Source organism: Ailuropoda melanoleuca, chromosome 8 (genome assembly GCF_002007445.2).
Source record: "Ailuropoda melanoleuca isolate Jingjing chromosome 8, ASM200744v2, whole genome shotgun sequence".
NCBI classification, from domain to species: domain Eukaryota; kingdom Metazoa; phylum Chordata; class Mammalia; order Carnivora; family Ursidae; genus Ailuropoda; species Ailuropoda melanoleuca.
Genome location: NC_048225.1, coordinates 43,527,578 through 43,548,271, shown reverse-complemented (window position 1 = coordinate 43,548,271; position 20,694 = coordinate 43,527,578). Strand labels below are relative to the sequence as shown.

At 38.7% G+C, this 20,694-nt stretch overlaps 1 protein-coding gene across 1 annotated transcript; it reads left to right on the top strand.

Moving 5' to 3' along the window:
• Window positions 1-3,915: 3,915 nt before the first annotated feature.
• On the top strand, window positions 3,916-13,876 carry LOC100469875 (protein tyrosine phosphatase type IVA 1-like). The gene is given in 3 exon segments (XM_034667594.1): window positions 3,916-4,056; window positions 12,662-12,890; window positions 13,377-13,876. Coding segments are annotated over 3 exon segments (870 nt in total).
• Window positions 13,877-20,694: the final 6,818 nt, after the last annotated feature.

Here is a 20,694-nt window from a genome sequence, read left to right as displayed (position 1 = left end):
GTAAATGGGATCGATTCCCTGATTTCTCTTTCTTCTGCTTCATTGTTAGTGTAGAGAAATGCAACGGACTTTTGTACATTGATTTTATATCCTTGCCACTTTGCTGAATTTCTGTATGAGATCCAGCAATTTTGAGGTGGAGTCTTTTGGGTTTTCCACATAGAGTATCATGCCATCTGAGAAGAGTGAAAGTTTGACTTCTTTGCCAATCTGGATGCCTTTTATTTCTTTTTGTTGTCTGATTGCTGAGGGTGGGACTTCTAGTACCATGTTGAACAGCAGTGGTGAGAATGGGCACCCCTGTTGTGTTCCTGACCTTAGGGGAAAAGTTCTCAGTTTTTCTCCATCAAGGATGTTATTCCCTGTGGGCTTTTGATACATGGCTTTTAAGATATTGAGGTATGTTCCCTCTATCGCTACACTGTGAGGAGTTTTGGTCAAGAAAGAATGCTGTACTTTGTCAAATGCTTTTTCTGCATCTATTGAGAGGATCATATGGATCTTGTCCTTTCTTTTGAAAGGTGGTGTTTCACATTGATTGAATTGTGGATGTGGAATCACCCTTGCAGCCCAGGAATAAATCCCATTTGGTTGTGGTGAATAGTCCTTTTAATATACTGTTGGATTGTTTTGGCTAGTATCTTGGTGAGAATTTTAGCATCCTTGTTCATCAGAGGTATTGGTCTGTAATTCTCTTTTTAGGTGGGGTCTTTGGTTTTGGGAACAAGGTAATGCTGGTAATCATAGAGTGAGTTTGGAAGTTTTCCTTCTGTTTCTATTTTTTGAAACAGCTTTAGAAGAATAGGTATCAATTCTTCTTTGAATGGTTTGTAGAATCCCACTGGGATTCTTGTTTGTCAGGAGATTTTTGGTTATTGTTTCAATTTCCTTGCTGGTTATGGGTCTGTTGAGGTTTTCTTTTTTTTTTTTTAAGATTTTATTTATTTATTCAACAGAGACAAAGACAGCCAGCGAGAGAGGGAACACAAGCAGGGGGAGTGGGAGAGGAAGAAGCAGGCTCATAGCAGAGGAGCCTGATGTGGGGCTCGAACCCATAACGCCGGGATCACGCCCTGAGCCGAAGGCAGACGCTTAACCACTGTGCCACCCAGGCACCCCTGTTGAGGTTTTCTATTTCTTCCTGTTTCAGTTTTGTTAGCTTGTAAGTTTCCAGGAAGTTTCTAATTTGTTGACATAAAATTGCTCATAATATTCTCTTTTAATTGTTTGTATTTCTTTGATGTTGGTTGTGAACTCTCCTCTTTCATTCATGATTTTATTTATTTGGGTCCTTTCTCTTTTCTTTTTCGTAAGTCTGGCCAGGGGTTTATTGATCTTATTAATTTTTTCAAAGAACCAGCTCCTAGTTTTGTTGATCTCTTCTACTGTTTTTTGATTACTATATCATTGATTTCTACTCTAATCTTTATTATTTCTCTTCTCCTGCTGGGTTTAGGCTTTTTTGCTTTTCTTTTTCCAGCTTCTGTAGGTGTAAGGTTAGGTTGTGTATTTGAGACCTTTCTTGTTTCTTGAGAAAAGCTTGTATTGCTATATAGTTCCCTCTTATGACTTCCTTTGCTGCATCCCAAAGTATTTGAACAGTTTTGTTTTCATTTTCATTTATTTCCATGTATTTTTAAAAATCTTCTCCAATTTCCTGGTTGACCCATTCACTCTTTAGTAGGATCTTCTTTAACATCCAAGTATTTGTGTTCCTTCAAATTTTTTCTTGTGATTGAGTTCAAGTTTTAAAGCATTGTGGTCTGAAAATATGCATGGTGTAATCTCAGTCTTTTTGTACCAGTTGAGACCTGATTTGTGACCCAGTATGTGATCTATTCTGGAGAATGTTCAATGTGTATGCAAGAAGAATGTGTAGATTCTGTTGTGTTAGGATGAAAGGTTCTGAATATATCTGCGAAGTCCATCTGGTTCAGTGTGTCATTCGAGCCCTTATTTCCTTGTTGATCTTCTGCTTAGATAATCTGTCCATTGCTGTGAGTGGGTTGTTAAAGTCCACTACTATGATTGTGTTATTATCAATGTGTTGCTTTAATTTTGTTATTAATTGGTTTATATATTTGTGTGCTCCCAAGTTAGGGGCAGACATATTTACAATTGTTAGCTCTTCTTGTTGGATAAACCCTTTAAGTATGATATAGTGTCCTTCTTCATCTCTTATTAAGGTCTTTGGTTTACAATGTAGTTTATCTGATATAAGGATTGCTACTCCAGCTTTCTTTTAATGTCCAATAGCATGATAAATAGTTCTCCACCCCCTCACTTTCAATGGGGAGGTGTCTTTGTGTCTAAAATGAGTCTTCTACAGACAGCGTATTGATGGGTCTTGTTTTTTTTTTATCCAATTTGATACCCTATGTCTTTTGATTGGAGCATTTAGTCCATTTACATTCAGAGTAATTATTGAAAGATATGAATTTAGTGCCATTGTATTTCCTATAACATCGCTATTTCTGTAGAATGTCTCTGTTCCTTTCTGGTCTTCGTTACTTTGGGGCCCTCTCTTTGCTCAAAGGATCCCCTTTAATGTTTCTTGCAAGGCTGGTTTACTGTTCATAAATTCCTTTAGTTTTTGTTTGTCTTCTTTATCTCTCTTTCTATTCTGAATGACAGCCTTGCTGGATAGAGTATCCTTGGTTGCATATTTTTCCCATTTAGCACCTTGAATATATCATGCCAGTCCTTTCTAGCTTGCCAGGTCTCAGTGGACGGGTCTGCTGCCAGCCTTATGTTTCTACCCTTGTAGGTTAAAGACCTCTTATCCCCCAAGCTGCTTTCAGGATTTTCTCTTTATCTCTGAAATTTGTAAGCTTCACTATTATATGTTGAGGTGTTGGCCTATTTTTATTGATTTTGCAGGGGGTTCTCTGTGCCTCCTGCACTTGAATGCCTGTTTCCTTCCCCAGATTAGGGAAGTTTTCAACTATAAATTGTTCAAATAAACCTTCTGCCCCCCTCTTTTTATCTTCTGTGATCCCTATTATCTGGATATTATTTTGCTTTATGGAATTGCTGAGTTGTTGAAGTCTCCCTTTGTGATCCAGTAGCTGTCGTTCTTGCTTCTTCTTAACTTCCTTATTTTCCATCATTTCTTTCTTACATATCACTGTACCTTCTGTCTCATTTATTGTTGCTGTTAGACCCTCCATTTGTGACTGCATTTCAGTAATAGCATTTTAAATTTTGACCTGATTAGATTTTAGTTCTTTTATTTCTCTAGTGTCTTCTATGCTTTTTACAAGCCCAGCTAATATCTTTATAATCATTATTTTAAATTCTAGTTCAGACATCTTACTTATCTGTATTGATTAAATCACTGGCAGTGAGTCCTTCCTTCTGTTCTTTCTTTTGGGGTGAGTTTCTCTGTCTCATCATTATGTCCAGAACAGAATAGAAGGGAGAAAAGACAACAATAACAACAACAACAGAAAAACAAACAAAACAAACCAGAAGAAAACAAAAACAAAACTAAATAAGAAAAAAGTCAAACAAGAAATAAAGCAGAACAATACAATGAACTAGATCCTGGGTGTATTTTGGTTTGTTAAAAAAAACTAGATCCCAAAGAAAGAAAAACATATATATGCAAAAATAAAATAAAATACAATGAAAGCAAACCAAAAATAATATATATATAACATATATATAAATAAAAATTAAAAAAGAATAAAAATTGAAAAAGTAAGAAAATAGCTGGAAAAAAATTCCCTGAAAGACTAAGGTATAAGAAAAAAAAAAACCTCGCAAATGCTATATACTGTTTTCCGCAAGAGTGGAAGCTTTGCAGTCCTCTATGATCGGTAAACTTGGTGTGAGTGAGCTGGGTTTTTTTTCCTGGTCTTCTGGGAGAGGGTCCTGTTGCACTGATTTTCCAGTGCCTTTGCACTTGTGGAAATGCACCTCTCTTGCCAGGGAGCCGAGCTCAGTGTACCCGGCTCTGGATTCCACTATGTGGCACTCTTATGCTCCCTCAAGGCTTTCAGCACCGTTGGACAGGATGAAAACGGCGGCGCCCAGCTCTCCAGCCCCAGAACTGTGAGTTTGCACCTCCACTCTTCAGGGAGTCCTCACAGTAAAACAGTTAATCCCTTTTGTCTCCCTGGTCTCCGTCCACACTCTGTGCTCACCCAGCCTGTGACTGAGCATTTTTATCTCAGGCATTCGACTGAGTTTCAAGTTACCAACTTTTATGGACTCACATGGCACGAGCCTGGGCTGTTCCTCTCGGGGGCTGGAGGGGGTTCTTGCCAGGCCTCTGTCTTTTGCTGGGCCTCTGCTGGGAGCATGGTTGCCTGATTGTGCAGTGGTTCATCGTTTATGGCAACACCGAGCCGAAAGAAGGCGCTTAGACTCACTGTTTGCAGCCAGCTTCCCCGCTCCAGTGCCTGGGAGCTGTGCCGCCCTCAGGCCCCCTGTTCTTCTTGTGACCCCTGGGATCTTGAGACCACGCTGTTGCACCTGGGATTCTGCCCCTCTTCGCCTCCTGAGTGCCTTTCAGGCAGGGACGTCCCCCACCGGAGCAGACTTCTAAAAGCTCCGATTTTGTGCTCCACTGCTTATAATACTTTGCAGTAGTCCCCTGAAGCAGGCTCCCCCCCCCCCCCCCCGCCCCCAGCTGCCATAGCTTCTGATATATGGCCCCAGATTCAAGGCTCTGCACCTCCTACCTTCCAAAAAGTGGTTGTTTTCTATTTCTAGAATTGCAGCATTTCTTTTCTCAGATCTCCGATTGATCTCACATGTGTTCAAAATGATTTGATAACTATCTAGCTAAATTCCAGGGACAGACAAACTTAGGGTCCCCTACTCCTCCACCATCTTAAACTCCCTCTATCTCACTTTCTGTAGATAATAGTTATGATGTCAGTTCAATTCTGAAAGCCCATGTTGGGAGTAAACCTGAGACTTGTAGTGACTCACATGTAGAATTAGAGGATTTCTTTCTTCAGCTCTCTGCTCACTGGAATTTCTCCCACATTCTCAAATCCGTTATTCCCAGTCCTCTGGCTATAAAGCCAGGGTTTTTCTCAGAGTTTTGGCTCCCTTTGTTCTCTCAAAGTTCCACATGATGGGCTGACCTTGGAGCAAAGCATTGAAGGACAAGACAGTAAAATAGCAGAAACTGCTCTCATTCTTCTGAACACAGGATCGCTTTTCCTGGTTTCTCTGGCCAGAAATACAGGGTCTCCTAGGGTCTAGGTGTTTGCAGTGTTACCACTACTCCTGCTGCCGCTGCCACCCCTGTGTAGCTTCAGGACTGCTGCTGGCCTTGAGGCATGCCGGGGAGGGACAAAACAAGGGCATTCTCTTCATACTCCCCAGCCCACAAGGAGCCTTTTTCCAGGTTCTCTGGCTAGAAAGGTTTGCTGTTAGGTCAAAGCAAGAGGAGGAGTAAATTCACCAGTAAATTCATCACTATGCTCGTCATCCTTCAAGTTTTGACTTACACAATCCCTCTGCTGTTGCTTACTTTTCAGTATCCTCAGGTAGCCGCTTTTTGTGTTCTCTTCAGTTAGAATTAGTCGGAGAGAAATACTGTAGAGGACTTACTCCATCTTGACCAGCACCAGAAGTGTGTCATTGTGGTTTTGAGTCTTTATTCTTCCTCCTTTCACCTTTCCCTAAATCAGGTTGTACTTCGATCCTTTTATTTAAATTTTGTTAGGATAGTGCTTTAACAGAGATCAAATAACAGTGGCTTAACCAAGACAGAAGTGTATTTTCCTCTCAAGGAACAGTCTAGAGGTGAGTAGTCTAAGAGAGTAGGGTGGCTCTACTAGGTTCTCCTGTGGTTTGCACCCCTGGGTCAAGACAACTGCTCCAGTTCTCACCATCTCCCAATTAGCACACTTGTTCCCCTGTGTGCATTTTTTTAAAAAGATTTTATTTATTTATTCGACAGAGGTAGAGACAGCCAGCGAGAGAGGGAACACAAGCAGGTGGAGTGGGAGAGGAAGAAGCAGGCTCATAGCGGAGGAGCCTGATGTGGGGCTCGATCCCATAACACCGGGATCACGCCCTGAGCCGAAGGCAGACGCTTAACTGCTGTGCCACCCAGGCGCCCCTCCCCTGTGTGCATTTTTTAAAGGAGTATAACCTGGAAGTGACACCATTATTTTTGTCCATGTTCCTTTGGCCAGAATTTAATCACTTGGCCATACCATGCTGCAAGGGAACTGGGGACTTGAAGCCTCTAGCTTGGTGGCAATGTCTAGTGAAATACTCAGGGAATGCTAGTATTAAATATGGGGAAAATGGGACATAGTGGACAATGCCAGTCTGCCGTAACCTGAAATTTTGGGGGGAGAGAGCTACTGAATAATTAACAATGCTAGCTAAAATATTTTAAAACTTTTTAAAATATAAAGCTTTAAAAATGTCTCCATAGGCAAACACAAAGTGGAAACGAGAGTCCAAGCAGCAAGCATCAGCTAATTGCCTATGATGTAGGCCTTTTAAATTAATGCTTAAGATAGATTTCTCTTGAAATTATTTCAAACTTACAGAGAAGATTGAAGAATGATAAAAATATCCTCCTGTCCCCCTAACCCCTGGGCAAAACTAAGAGCAAGCAAGTTGCTGACATAGGTCTTATCACTTCTGAATACTTCAGGATATAGTACCTTACAAATAAGGATATTCTCCCATAAAATCACAATATAATCACCAAAATCAGAAAATTAGCATTGATTCATTAGTATTATATAATTCAAAGACTCAATTCAGATTTTTCTAGTTGTGTCATAGTGTCATTTTAAGCAAAAGGATCCAAATCTACATTCATGTGTTAACTTAGTTACCATTATCTCTTTAATCTCTTTCAACCTGGAACAGTCTTTATAGCCTTTACTTGACTTTCATGGCTGACACCTTTAAAGATTTCAGCCTTCCATTTGGATCTGTCTGACTTTTCCTCATCATAAAATTCCAGCAATGTATTTTTTTTTTCAGGAATATCACAGATGGAAGGCTATGTTCCCTGTAATCATCCTAACAGGCGGTTCACAATTCAATTTGTCCCATTACTGGTCATGTTAATTTTGATAATTTGATTAAGTGATGCCTGCAAGGTTTAGCACTACCTTTTTTAATGAATTTGGTTTTTTTTGTTTTGTTTTGTTTTTGTTTTTTGTGGTGGGTACTTTTAAATACAAATAAATATCTCATTCCTCATCAACTTTCACCCACTAGTTTTAGCATCTATTGATGTTTCTTTGCTGAATAATTGTGATGACAATTGCTAAAGATTTTGCTAATTCCACCATTCCTGTTAAATTTATTAGTTGGCATTCTACTATGAGGTAAAGTGTCGGCTTCTCCATATTAATTTATTTGTATCAGTATAGATTTAAGGATTTCTATTTTATTCATTGAGTTGATATAAAAATCATGACCATTGGGGCCCTTCAACTGGCTTTTCTGCTTTTGTTTTGTTTTAAATAATTTTTAAAAATCTTAGAATAGGGGCGCCTGAGTGGCACAGCGGTTAAGCGTCTGCCTTCAGCTCAGGGCATGATCCTGGTGTTATGGGATCGAGCCCCACATCAGGCTCCTCCGCTATGAGCCTGCTTCTTCCTCTCCCACTCCTCCTGCTTGTGTTCCCTCTCTCGCTGGCTGTCTCTATCTCTGTCGAATAAATAAATAAAATCTTAAAAAAAAATCTTAGAATGGTTTTAGAGACTTACTTGTATGCTCCTCACCCAGTTTCCCCATTGCTAATATCTTTTATTTCTATGATACCTTTGTCGTAACTGAGGAACCAACTTTGGTATTTTACCATTAACTAAACTTTACATTTTATTCAAATTGGACTACTTTTTCCCTAATGTCCTTTCTCTGTTTCAAGATTCCATTTGGAACACCACATTACAATTAGTTGGCAGGTCTCTTTGGTCTCCCTTGGTTTGTGTTCTGTCCTTTTGTCATATTCCTATCATTCTTTGAACATTTCCTTACTTTCTGTCATAACAAGATGTTCCAGGCTACTCTTGTACACACATCTATGTTTCCATAACTATCTTCTCTATGTTGAAAATGAAGAGTTCACACAGATACAACCAATTCTAATCCAAAACCCTAGAGTTAATTCTACTTTTCTCCCTTTCTAAATATGTAACTCCTATCTGACAGTGAGAATACGGATTCCCATTATCCTCAATGTATAAATTGGATACATAGTTGTGTAACACTCAGGTATATTCCTCTCCACTCTGCTTGGGCTCTGATAGTCTGTACCAGGCTGCTACTACCACACTCACCCTTGCTTGAAAGCCCTTCTCACTCACTCCTGGACTCCAGGATCCTCTGCACCCCTGCCTCCTGCACAGACAGCCACCTTGCTCCACTTCATCTAGTGGACTGAGTTATTATAGAAGAAGGAAGGAAGGAAAAAGGGAGAAAGGAGTGAAGAGGGAAGGAAGGAAGAGGAAGGAAGGAAGAAATAGAGCTTTATTGTTATAGGCCATGCATAGCCAGAAAACAAAGCCCAGACATTTTATTTTATTTCTCTTGAAGTTTGGTTGACACAGTGTTACATTGGTTTCAGGTATACAAATAGTGATTTGACAACTCTGTATGTTTGCAGCTCACCACAGTGTGACCACCATCTGTCAGCATGTGATGCTATTTGACTGTATTCCTTATGCTGAAACTTTCATCCCTGTGACTTACTCATTCGATAACTGGAATGAGTGGGAGCCTATACCTCTCACTCCTCTTCACCCATTTTGCCCATCCCACCAGTCCCATCCCCTCTGGCAACCACCAGTTTGTTCTCTGCATTTATGGGTCTGTTTCTGCCTTTTTTAAAAAAAACAAAATGTAATTAACATACATTGTTATATTGTTATATACATTGTTATATTAGTTTCAGATGTACAACATATTGATTCAACATTTCTATACATTACTCAAAGTGGTAAGTGTGGTCACCAGCTGTCACCATACAATGTTATTACAGTAATATTGACTTTATTTCCTATGCTGTATGTTTCATCTTCACGACTTATTTATTCCATAACTGGAAATTCATCTATTTCATGCATTCCCCCACCCACATCTCCTCTGGCAACCACCAGTTTGTTCTTTGTATTTAAGATTCTTTTTTTGTGTGTTTGTTCATTTGTATTATTTTTTAGATTTCACACATAAGTGAAATCATATGATGTTTGTCTTTCTCTGACTTATGTCACTTAGCATGATACCCTCAGGTCCATCCATGTTATCACAAATGGCAAGATCTCATTCCTTTTATGGCCAAGTAATAGTCCATTGCATATATATACACCACTTCTTCTTTATCCATTCATCTATTACTGGGCACTGAGGTTGCTTCTGTATCTTGGCTATTGTAAATAATGCTGCAGTAAGCATAGAGGAACATATATCTTTTTGAATTAGTGTTTTCCTTTTCTTTGGGTAAATACCCAAAGGTGGGATTACTGGATCATATGATATTTCTATTTTTAATTTTTTGAGGTCCCTCCATACTGTTTTCCACAGTGGCTACACTGACAGTGCTCGAGGGTTTCTTTTTCTCCACATCCTTGCCAAACTTGTTATTTTTTTTGTCTTTTTGGTACTAGCCATTCTGATAGGTTTAAAGTGATATCTCATTGTGATTTGACTTGCATTTCCCTGACGATTAGTGATTTGAGCATGTTTTCATGTGTCTGTTGGCCATCTATATGTCTTCTTTAGAAAAATGTCTATTCAGGTCCTCTGCCCATTTTTAAATTGGGTTATTGTGGGGTTTTTGGCATTGAATTTTATAAGTTCTTTATATATTTCGGATATTAACCCCTTATAGGATACATCATTTGCAAATATCTTCTCCCATTCAGTAGGTTGTCTTTTCATTTTGTTGATGGCTTTCTTCACACTACAAAAGGTTTTATTTTGGTATACTCCCAATAGTTTATTTCTGCTTTTGTTTCCCTTGCTTGAGGAACTATATCTAGAAAAATGTTGCTAAGGCTGATGTCAAAGAGACTACTACCTATGTTTTCTTCTAGGACTTTTAGGTTTCAGGTCTCACATGTATTTAATCCATTTTGAGTTAATATTTGTGTAAGATGTAAGAAAGTAGTCTAGTTTCATTCTCTTGCATATAGTTGTCCAGTTTTCTCAGCACCATTTGTTGAACAGATTGTCTTTTCCCCATTGTATGCTCTTGCCTCTTTTGTCATAGATTACATGACCATATATGTGTGAGCTTATTTCTGGACTCTGTTGTGTTCCATTGATCTAGGTGTTTATTTTTGTGCCAGTACCATACAGTTTTGATTATTATGGCTTTGTAGTATGTCTTGAAATCTGGGATTTTGATATCTCTAATTTTGTTGTCCTTTCTCAAGATTGCTTTGGCTATTTGGGAACTTCTGTGGTTTCATACAAATTTTAGTATTATATGTTCTAGTTTTGTGAAAAATGCTATTGATATTTTGATATGGAGCATATTGAATGTGATTGCTTTGGGTGGTATGCACCTTTTAACAATATTTCTTCTTCCAATCCATGAGCATGGACTATCTTTCCATTTGTTTGTGTCATCTTCAGTTTTTTTCCTCAGTATCTTTTGATTTTCAGAGTGCAGGTCTTTTACCTCTTTCATTAAGCTTATTCCCATGTATTTTATTCTTTTTGGTGCAGTTTTAGAATTGTTTCCTTAATTTCTTTCTGCTATTTTGTAATTAGTATATAGAAATGCAACAGATTTCTGTATTAATTTTGTATCCTAAAACATTACTGAATTTATTTATTCTAACAGATTTTGGTGGAGTCTTTAGGGTTTTCTATGTATGATATTATGTCATCTGCAGAAAGTAACAGTATAACTTCTTCTTTACTAATTTGCATGTCTTTTATTTCTTTGTCTTGTTTTATTACTGTGGCTAGACTTCCAGTACTAAGTTGAATAAAAGTAGTGAGAGTGGACATTCTTATTTTATTCCTGATCTTAAATGAAAAGTTCTCAATTTTTTAGTATTGAGGGTGGTATTAGCTGTGGGTTTGTCATATATGGCCTTTATTATGTTGAGTATGTTCCCTCTAAATCCACTTTGTTGTGAGTTTTTATCAAAGGCGGATGTTGAATTTTGACAAGCACTCTTTCTGCATGTATGGAGATGATCATATGATTTTTATCCTTTATCTTGTTAATGTGGTCAATTGATGTGCAAGTATTGAACCATCTTTATATCCCCCAAATAAATTCTACTTGATCATAGTGAATGAGCCTTTAATGCATTGTTGAATGTGGTTTACTAATATTTTGTTAAAGATTTTTACATCTATGTTCGTTAGGGATATTGGCCTATAGTTTTCTTTTTTGGTACTCTCTGGTTTTGGTATCATGGTAATGCTCAAAGACTAGACATTTTAGAAAATTCTATAGCTAGTAGAGAGGAAACCTGAAGACAAGGGATGTCTTCAAAGGGCTAAGAAAATAAATGTCAATGTAAAATTATATACCCAGCAAAACTATTAAGAATGAAACACAAATAAGAGAATTTTAGGGGGAAAAAAAAGCTCATCAAAGAACCAAAGAAAAAACAAGTCTACCAACAATAAATTGCACTTTTCAGTATTGAGAGAATGCATATTTTTAAGATTATATAAAATATTGATCAAAGTCAATCATATATTAGGAACTAAGGGAACCTCCAGAAGATGCTCTTGGATACAAAAGAATAATCTTAGAAAAAAGGGTGGAAGTGTAAGAAGGGGTAGTGAGCAAAGAAACTGATCATATACTGGGTAAATTTAAACAAAGACTGATTTTTATAAACAATGTAATGTGGCGTTGAAAAATGCTTGACAACATTAATATTTATAGCATGTTAAGTTCCTTCAAGACATGGGAAAGGATTTTGAATGTTTGACTATTACTAAGCTATTTAAGTAGTGAAAGAATAAAAAGGTATATGATAGGACATACATATATTAGAGAGGTAGATTCCAGAGCCAGAATTTCACGATTTAAATCTTAGCCCTGACATTTATTAGTTGTGTAACTTTAGGCAAATAACTTTTCTGTGTCTAGGTTTAAGTTTTTTTTTTTTTAATCAGAGCTATAGAAATAATACTAGTATCTAATTCATATGGTTTTTGTGCCAAATGAATTTATGTAAAGCCAGTTAGATTTAGAACAGTGTCTGATCTGTAATAATTGCTAAGAAGTTTAAGCCACAATCACAACATTCCAACACAGTAGAGGATTTAGGATATAGATTTAGAGGAGAAAAACCTTAATCCAAAAGAAATCAAGGAGGATAAAAAAGAAATAAAGAAATATATCAAATAGCACAAAATGAGAGCAAATATAGCAATAATTAACATAATGTAAAATAATAAAATAATGTAAATTAACTAAGGTCTTCAGCTAAAAGATCAATATTGTCAGACTGAATTAAAGAAAAAGTCTAGGAATGTGTTCCCAAGAGACAGCAAAACATGAAACCGCTGGAAAAAGATTTATCTGTCAGAGCTAATGGATGGGAATGGTTGAAATTCTTCCTCCAGTACCTTCCCCTTCCTTCCTATCGTGGTCCACCCGTGTCTCAGTCTCCACCACTCCCTCCTTCCGCAACAAGCCGCAGTAGTGACGTCTGCGTGCCATCGCTGGGTCTCAGGTTCACAGCTTCTCGGTGCGCCCCGCCGCAATTGGTGGAGAGGAGCCTACGTCACGCCAGCCGTGAAAGGGAGGGCTTGTGACGCAAGATCACCTCAGCGCGCGGATTGGCTTCTTCGAGGCTGGAGCACAGTAGAGACTGGTGTGGAGTCGCTGCTGCACCGGGAGCACCACTGTAGGTCCCTGCCCCGCAGCCGAGGCCACCGCTGCCGCCTGTGTCGCTGCCGCGGGACTGGTTGTATGATTAGGCCACGGTCTTTAATGAGTAAACAAGCTCCTTTCTGTGGTGTTCTTGGTCACGCATTTATGGAGTTTCTGAAGGGCCCCAGAGATTACTGCCAGGCACAGCACGACCTTTATGAGGACAAATGAACTGTAGAGATTCATTACTTCTCCGCTGAGAAGCCCCCATAAGATCGGTTATCCTGGACACACAAGTGTAGAGTTGAAATCATCGGAGCATTTGACGAGAATTCTGACCTGAATGGGGTAAACCTGGGTGCGCTTCCTTTCCATTGACTCGGTATTACTGAAGGATTGCTGCTTCTCAGGGGGTTCATTTCATTTCCTGTTATTCTCAATAACATTTGCAAAGCATTGAGGATTTCCAGTGGAGTATGTGGGAGTATACTTCAGTTTCTTAACATCATTTCTGTATTCAAATATTTAAAACACTTTTTCATAACCATATTGAGTGTTTAACTAAATTAACATGGCTCCACAGCCCCCATGGAAGTCACATACAGGAACATGAGATTTCTTATTACACACAATCCAACCAGTGCAACCTTAAACAAATTTATAGAAGAACTTAAGAAATACGGGGTTACTACAATAGTAAGAGTATGTGAAGCAACCTACGACACTGCTCTTGTGGAAAAGGAAGGCATCCAGGTTCTGGATTGGCCTTTTGATGACGGGTCACCACCATCTAACTAGATTGTCGATGACTGGTTAAGTCTTGTAAACATTAAATTTCGTGAAGAACCTGGTTGTTGTATCGCTGTTCACTGTGTTGCTGGTCTTGGGAGAACTCCAGTGCTTGTTGCTGTCTCACTAATTGAAGGTGGAATGAAAAATGAAGATTCAGTACAGTTTATAAGACAAAAGCGGCGTGGAGATTTTAACAGCAAGCAACTTTTGTATTTGGAGAGATATCGTTCTAAAATGCGGCTGCACTACAAAGACTCCAGTGGTCATAGAAACAACAGTTGCATTCAATAAAACTTGGCTCCCCGATGCTGTTGCCTTGGAAATGGAACTTGAGACAGGACTTAATTATCGTACATATTAGCCAACATGTGGGCTTAATGAATGACAAGTCTAATGAAGCTTCCTTAGGAATCATGAAAAAGCCACAAGCTTGATGGAATTGCAACCTCTATGCTTGGCTTAATACTATTCCTTTTTTTTTTTTTAAAGATTTTATTCATTTATTAGAGATAGAGACAGCCAGCGAGAGAGGGAACACAAGCAGGGGGAGTGGGAGAGGAAGAAGCAGGCTCATAGCAGAAGAGCCTGATGTGGGGCTCGATCCCATAACGCTGGGATCACACCCTGAGCCGAAGGCAGACGCTTAACCGCTGTGCCACCCAGGCGCCCCTACTTAATACTATTCCTATGTCAGAAAAAATATGTAAGAAATTGAGAGATTAGGTGCCAAAATACCCAGTACAATACTTGTATATTTTTAGTACCATATGTAATTAAAATCCTAGAAATTATGAGCAGCACTGTAAACCATATGTGGTTTATTTGTTTAGTCCTTTCAAACATTTAAAGTAGGGCCTGCATGGTTATTTGTTCCTTCATGTCTACCACATGAGCACCAGTACATGTCAGGTTTTAGCAAAAATTGATTTTTATTGGATTCTTACCAAGACTTAGGGGATTATTTAATGTCTTCCTATAAAGCTCATTTTGTGCTGTTATGAAAGCCTCCATTTTGAAAAATCACAAGTATGTGGTTGAAAGTTCATGTAAAATACACATTGTACAGAAGCACATGTGTGTAATGTCTTCAGAGAAAAAAAGTCTTAGTTACTTATGTTTACACTTGGGGTACAACTTGGGAGGGGAAGGGCCTGAAGACGGAGGAGGCTATGAAATATCTCTAGTAAAATGTTGCCTTTGACTTGTGCAGGATGTATAGAATAGGTCTTTTATTTAGCAAAAAAAAAAATTTTAAGGCAGAGATGCTTTGTAGCCTAAACATACCTTATTTATAAAATTTCTGAAATCTTGTAATTCTTCATCATGTCTATTAGAAGTTGTTTATTAACTATTTTTCTTTGAAGCATATTTTTTCTTGTCTTCCCAATCAAAAGAGAAGTGGGTTTCTACTAATGAAGTGATTAGGCATCTACTGTTTTACATGTTTTTTGAAGTGTATAACTTTGTATTGGATACCTGACACTTTGTTTTATTATGTAATTAAAAAGACGATGACATGTATTAACACAGTTTAACTATATATTCATACTGTCTGGGAATATAGTTCTGCAGGAGAAATAATTTTAGTGTTCACCATTCACCAGCTAGTACAAGAGCTTAACCATCTAAATAAATAGTGAAGTGCAGGAGGGAGTAAGAAAGCAGGATGGTAAAGATGTGTTAATATTAGTAAAAGTAGAAGCAAATACATTACTAGAGATAAAATCATTAAAGTTTTGAAAGTTTCAATTCACCAGGAAGTTATAACAATTCTAAACTTTATGCATCAAACAACATTGGTCCAAAATGTATAGAGCAAATATGGAGAGAACTGCAAGGAACATTGACAAATTTATGATAGTGGTGAGAAATTTTACTGTCCTTCTTTCAGAAACAGATCAAGTAGACAAAAATCAGTAAAGATATAGATTTGAACAAAACAATTAACAAGCTTGAGTCCGTGAACATATAAGGGGCATTGTATCTGAGAGTGGGACTCCATTATTTTTAAGAGTGCCTGAAATATTTTATTACATTTGACCATAAAAATTTCAGCAAATTTAAAAATATTTAAGTAATACAAATAACTTCTTTGACTACAATTCAATTAAGTTAGGAAAAAAATAATATGCATACATTTGGAATTTTGAAAATCTGTGTCTAGAGAATTCCACTTCTCTATAGGGTGCAGTAGGGTGTGGCATTCCACCACCTACCCTGTAACAACCAGAAAAATAAGGAAAAATTTATAAAGTAGTATGTTTGAGAACATGTGAGAGCTGTGAAAGCAACAAGAACTAGGTGAATAGGAGTTCCAGAGAGGGAGGAGCTCTCCTGAGGTGAGTGGCCCCCTTTTTTTCCCCCACAGGGGGCATTCACTGATTCTGGACGTGGACTAAGAATCAGGCTTAGTCCAGGTGGAGGGCCTCTACTGAGGGAAGAGAAACCCAGACAGACTTTTGGTGGTCATGTGGGACTGGTATGGCAGATTGGAAAATTGAGAAGTTTGGCCATTTTCCTCCACATGTTGCAGGTTGAGTTCCTCAGGAAACCTATACTAAATCTGAGATTTGCATTTGGAGATTTACTGGGGAGTTGTCTCAACACCTGTGAGGGAGCAACAGAACCAGGAAATGCTGGAAGTTGTTGAATGGTGATACATACTGATGAGGCACAGGTGAGGTTCAGTGGGGTGGGGTCCGGAGCACACGACCAAGAAAGAATTCTTGAGGTGTCTTTGGTGCAAAATGGTGGTTTATTAAAGCATGGGGACAGGATCTATGGGCAGAAAGAGCTGCTGCTGCACCAGGGTTGTGAGGGGTGGCTGACTATATACCATGGGGTTGGGGGAGGTAAGGAAAAAGGGAGGTTGAGAAAATACTTTCATATGTTAAAGAAGACTCACAAGATACCAGAGGCCTTGCCATTGTCTAGTTAAGGTTGTTTACCCCTCTAGTAAGGCATTAACATTAAGATAGTTGGGAACTTCCTGGAGGCTGCAGATTATAAGGACATTTAATTGCATCTACATTCCCTTCCGGAAGCTAGGTTATTGATAGAAAAGACATTTGTAAACTGAGGGAGACTTAAGTCTTGCAGGATTGTGGTATCTATAGGTTAACTATTTCTTTGTCCTTTAGGGCAACCAGGAGTGCCTGAGGAATGTCACATACATCCCATGGTGGGGGGGGTGCGGGGTGTCAGTTTCTGCTTTATCCTCAGCTTGCCTTCTGTTCCCTCATCAAATACAGTTGTAAAACTGGCCCTAGCCAATCTTGCAAGGAGCTCTGAAGCTTGGATGGCCACTTAGAGATGTCCCCAGTTGAGGTGAAGGGGTTGAATGTTTGGACTTCAATCAACCAGTCATTGGATGCAGGGTGTCCCGGGGGATGAGGGCATACCCTTGGATGAAGTACGTTCCTTCAGCCAAGTACAAGTCCCAGCGAGGGATGCCGCTGTGAACCTTCAGCCGGTAATACTTCTGGCAGCTGGGGAATGAGTGTTTCAGACCTGCAGAGGGATCTGGGCGGTGCAACCACAGCATCCACTGTACTAAATGACACTTGCTGAATTCTGGGGCTTTGTACGAGAGCCTGGGGAGTTAGCATGAGAGACTATGGACTATGAGAAACAAACTGAGGACTTCAGAGGGGAGGGGGGTAGGGGAATGGGATAGACTTGTGATGGGTGGTAAGGAGGGCACGTATTGCATGGTACACTGGGTGTTATATGCAACTAATGGAGCATCGAACTTTACATTGGAATCCGGGGATGTACTGTATGGTGACTAACATAATATAATAAAAAATCATTAAAAAAAAAAAGAATGAAGATTTAAAAGACAGAGGGAAATCTCCCTTAATTTCACAGTGCTTAGGAGACAAAGTCCTATTAGAAGAGGTTCCGGTCTTCATCAACACTTACTGTCTTTTATTAGAGCCATTCTGGTTAAGTGTGAAGTGGTATCCCATTGTGGTTTTAATTTTTAAATGATCAGTGATACAAATCATCTTTTCATGTGCTTGTTAGCCATTCACATATCTTTTGTAGTAATATGTCAATTCAAACATTTTGTTTACCTTTTTAATTGGGTGGTTATATCATTTTCTTATTGAACTATAAGCGTTCTTCATATATTCTGGATGCATCAGATATATAATTTGCAATTATTTTCTCTCAGTTTGTTGCTGCTTGTTTTCTCTCTTAACTGGATGTTTCAAGAGCAAAACTTTAAAAAAATTGAATTACAATTTATCAATTTTTCTTTTATAAATCATGCTTTTGAATTGTATCTAAGAACTCTCCTCAATCACAGTTTTCTGCTAGATTTTCTTCTAGAAGTTCTATAGCTTTAGCTCACATTTACCTTATGTTTAGGTCTGTGATCTATTTTGAATTTCTGTGTATGGTGTGAAGTAAATGTCTCTCTTTCTCTCTCTCTCTCTCTTTTTTTTTTTTTGGCATGTGGATATTCAGGTGTCACAGTATCATTTCCCCCACTGAATTATTTTGGTAGCTTTGTTGAAAATCAATTTACCATAAATAGAAGGACTTAGTTGGGAATTCTCAATTCTTTTCCACTGATCTACATAACCACACAGTCTTGATCTTTGTAGGTTTATAGTAAGTTTTGAAATTAGATAGTATACTTTTTCTTTTTCAAAAATTTTGGCTATTTTAGATCCTTTCCATTTCCATATAAATTTTAGGATCAGCCTGTGTACTTCTACCAAAAAAAAAAAAAAAAGCCTGCAGGGAATTTGATATAATATTGAATTTATAAACAATTTGTGGAGAAAATTACAGCCTTAACAATATTGAGTTTTCAAATCTTTTCCAATTTAGGTTTTTTTCATATTTTCTTTAATTTCTGTCAGCAGCATTTTATGATTTTCAGCATACAAGACTTGCACTTCTTAATTTTCTAAGTATTTTTTATTTTTGTCTTTTTTTGTTTTTTTTGTTTTGTTTTGTTTTTAAAGATTTTATTTATTTATTTGACAGAGATAGAGACAGCCAGCGAGAGAGGGAACACAAGCAGGGGGAGTGGGAGAGGAAGAAGCAGGCTCATAGCGGAGGAGCCTGATGTGGGGCTCGATCCCACAATGCTGGGATCATGCCCTGAGCCGAAGGCAGACGCTTAACCACTGTGCCACCCAGGCGCCCCAGTATTTTTTATTTTTGATGCTGTTATGGAAGTATTTTAATTTATTTCTAGATTGTTTATTGCTAGTATATAAAAGTACAGGTGGGGGCGCCTGGGTGGCACAGCGGTTAAGCGTCTGCCTTTGGCTCAGGGCGTGATCCCGGTGTTATGGGATCGAGCCCCCACATTAGGCTCCTCCAATATGAGCCTGCTTCTTCCTCTCCCACTCCTTGCTTGTGTTCCCTCTCTCGCTGGCTGTCTCTATCTCTGTCGAATAAATAAATAAAATCTTTAAAAAAAAAAGTACAGGTGATTTTTGTATATTGACCTTGCATCCCATGACCTTTGTAAACTGATTAAGGGAGAAAGGGAGAATGCAAGTGAGATAAAGATTCTATTCTTTGGCATTTTCTACATACAGGACTACGTCATCTGTAAATAAAGGCAGTTTTACTCTTCATATCCAACTTGGATGCCTTTCATTTCTTTTTCTTTCTTTAATGAACTGACTAGACTCTCCATGTTGACCAGAAGTGGTGACAGTGTCTTTGGCTTGTTCCAGATCTTGGGGAGAAAGTCTTCATTCTTTCACCATTAAGTACGGTGTTAGCTCTTTGTTCTTCATCAGTTTGAGGATGTTCTCTGCTATTCTTGGTTTGTTGAAAGTTTTATCATAAATGGATGTTGGATTTTTTAAAATACTTTTATCATACCATTGACTTGATCTTGTGGTTTTTGTCCTTCGCTCTTAATACCATGCACTATGATGATCAGTTTTTTTTTTTAAGATTTTATTTATTTTGACAGAGAGACAGCCAGCGAGAGAGGGAACACAAGCAGGGGGAGTGGGAGAGGAAGAAGCAGGCTCCCAGCAGAGGAGCCTGATGCGGGGGGCCCAATCGGAGAACGCTGGGATCACGCCCTCAGGCGAAAGCAGACGCTTAATGACTGAGCCACCCAGGTGCCCCTGATGATCAGTTTTTAAATGTTAAAACAACTTTGTATTCCTGCAATAAATCCCCCTTATTCATTGTATGTAATTCCTTTATATTGATGGATTTGGTTTGCTAATATTTTGAGATTTTGTATCTGCACTTGTGAAGCATATTGGTCTGTTTTCTTGTGTTGTCTTTATCTGGTTTTGATATTGGGTGATACCAATATCGTAAAATGATTTGGGAAGTGTTTCCTCCTCCTCTATTTTCTGAAGAAGGTTGTAAAAGATTGGTGTTATTTCTATTTTAAATATTTGATAAAATTCACCAAAAAAGGCACCTGGGACTGTGCTTTTCTGGCGGGAAGATTTTTAATTACTAATTCAAATTCTTTACTTGTTATAGGTCTATTGATTTTGCTCTAATCTTAACTTGCCTTGGATTTTGTTTGTTTCTTGAGGGAATTTATGTTACTGCTTTGAGACTTTTCTTTCTTTATTTATTTAGAGCTACAAAATTTTCCTCTAAGCACTGCTTTAGCTAAACCTCATTGATATTTTTCATTCAATATATTATTTACCCTGTGATTTCTTCTTTGAATCATGGGTTATTTAGAAATGTATTATTTAGGGGAGATAGGAAGATGGCGGAGGAGTAGGGGATGCCTTTTTCAGCTGGTCCCCTGAGTCGAATTGGATAGGTACCAGAGCAGCCTGAACATCCACGGAATCAGCCTGAGATACAGGAAGATACATCTGGATCTCTACAAATGAACAACTCCAGCGATGAGTATTGAGGTATGAAGCAGGGAGCCGTGAATCCGCGCACAGATATTGGAAGATAAACGGAAGGGGGAGGGAGCCGCCGCAATTGGGCGCCGGGAAGCGATAGCGACCTGCACGGGGGAGCGGGAGGACTCGCGGACCGGCACCTGTGAGAGAACAGACTGGGACCGTGAACGGGGAGCGCACGCCACCAGACTTTTCACGGAACTCCGGTGTGCTCACTGGAACCAGACTGAGACCGGG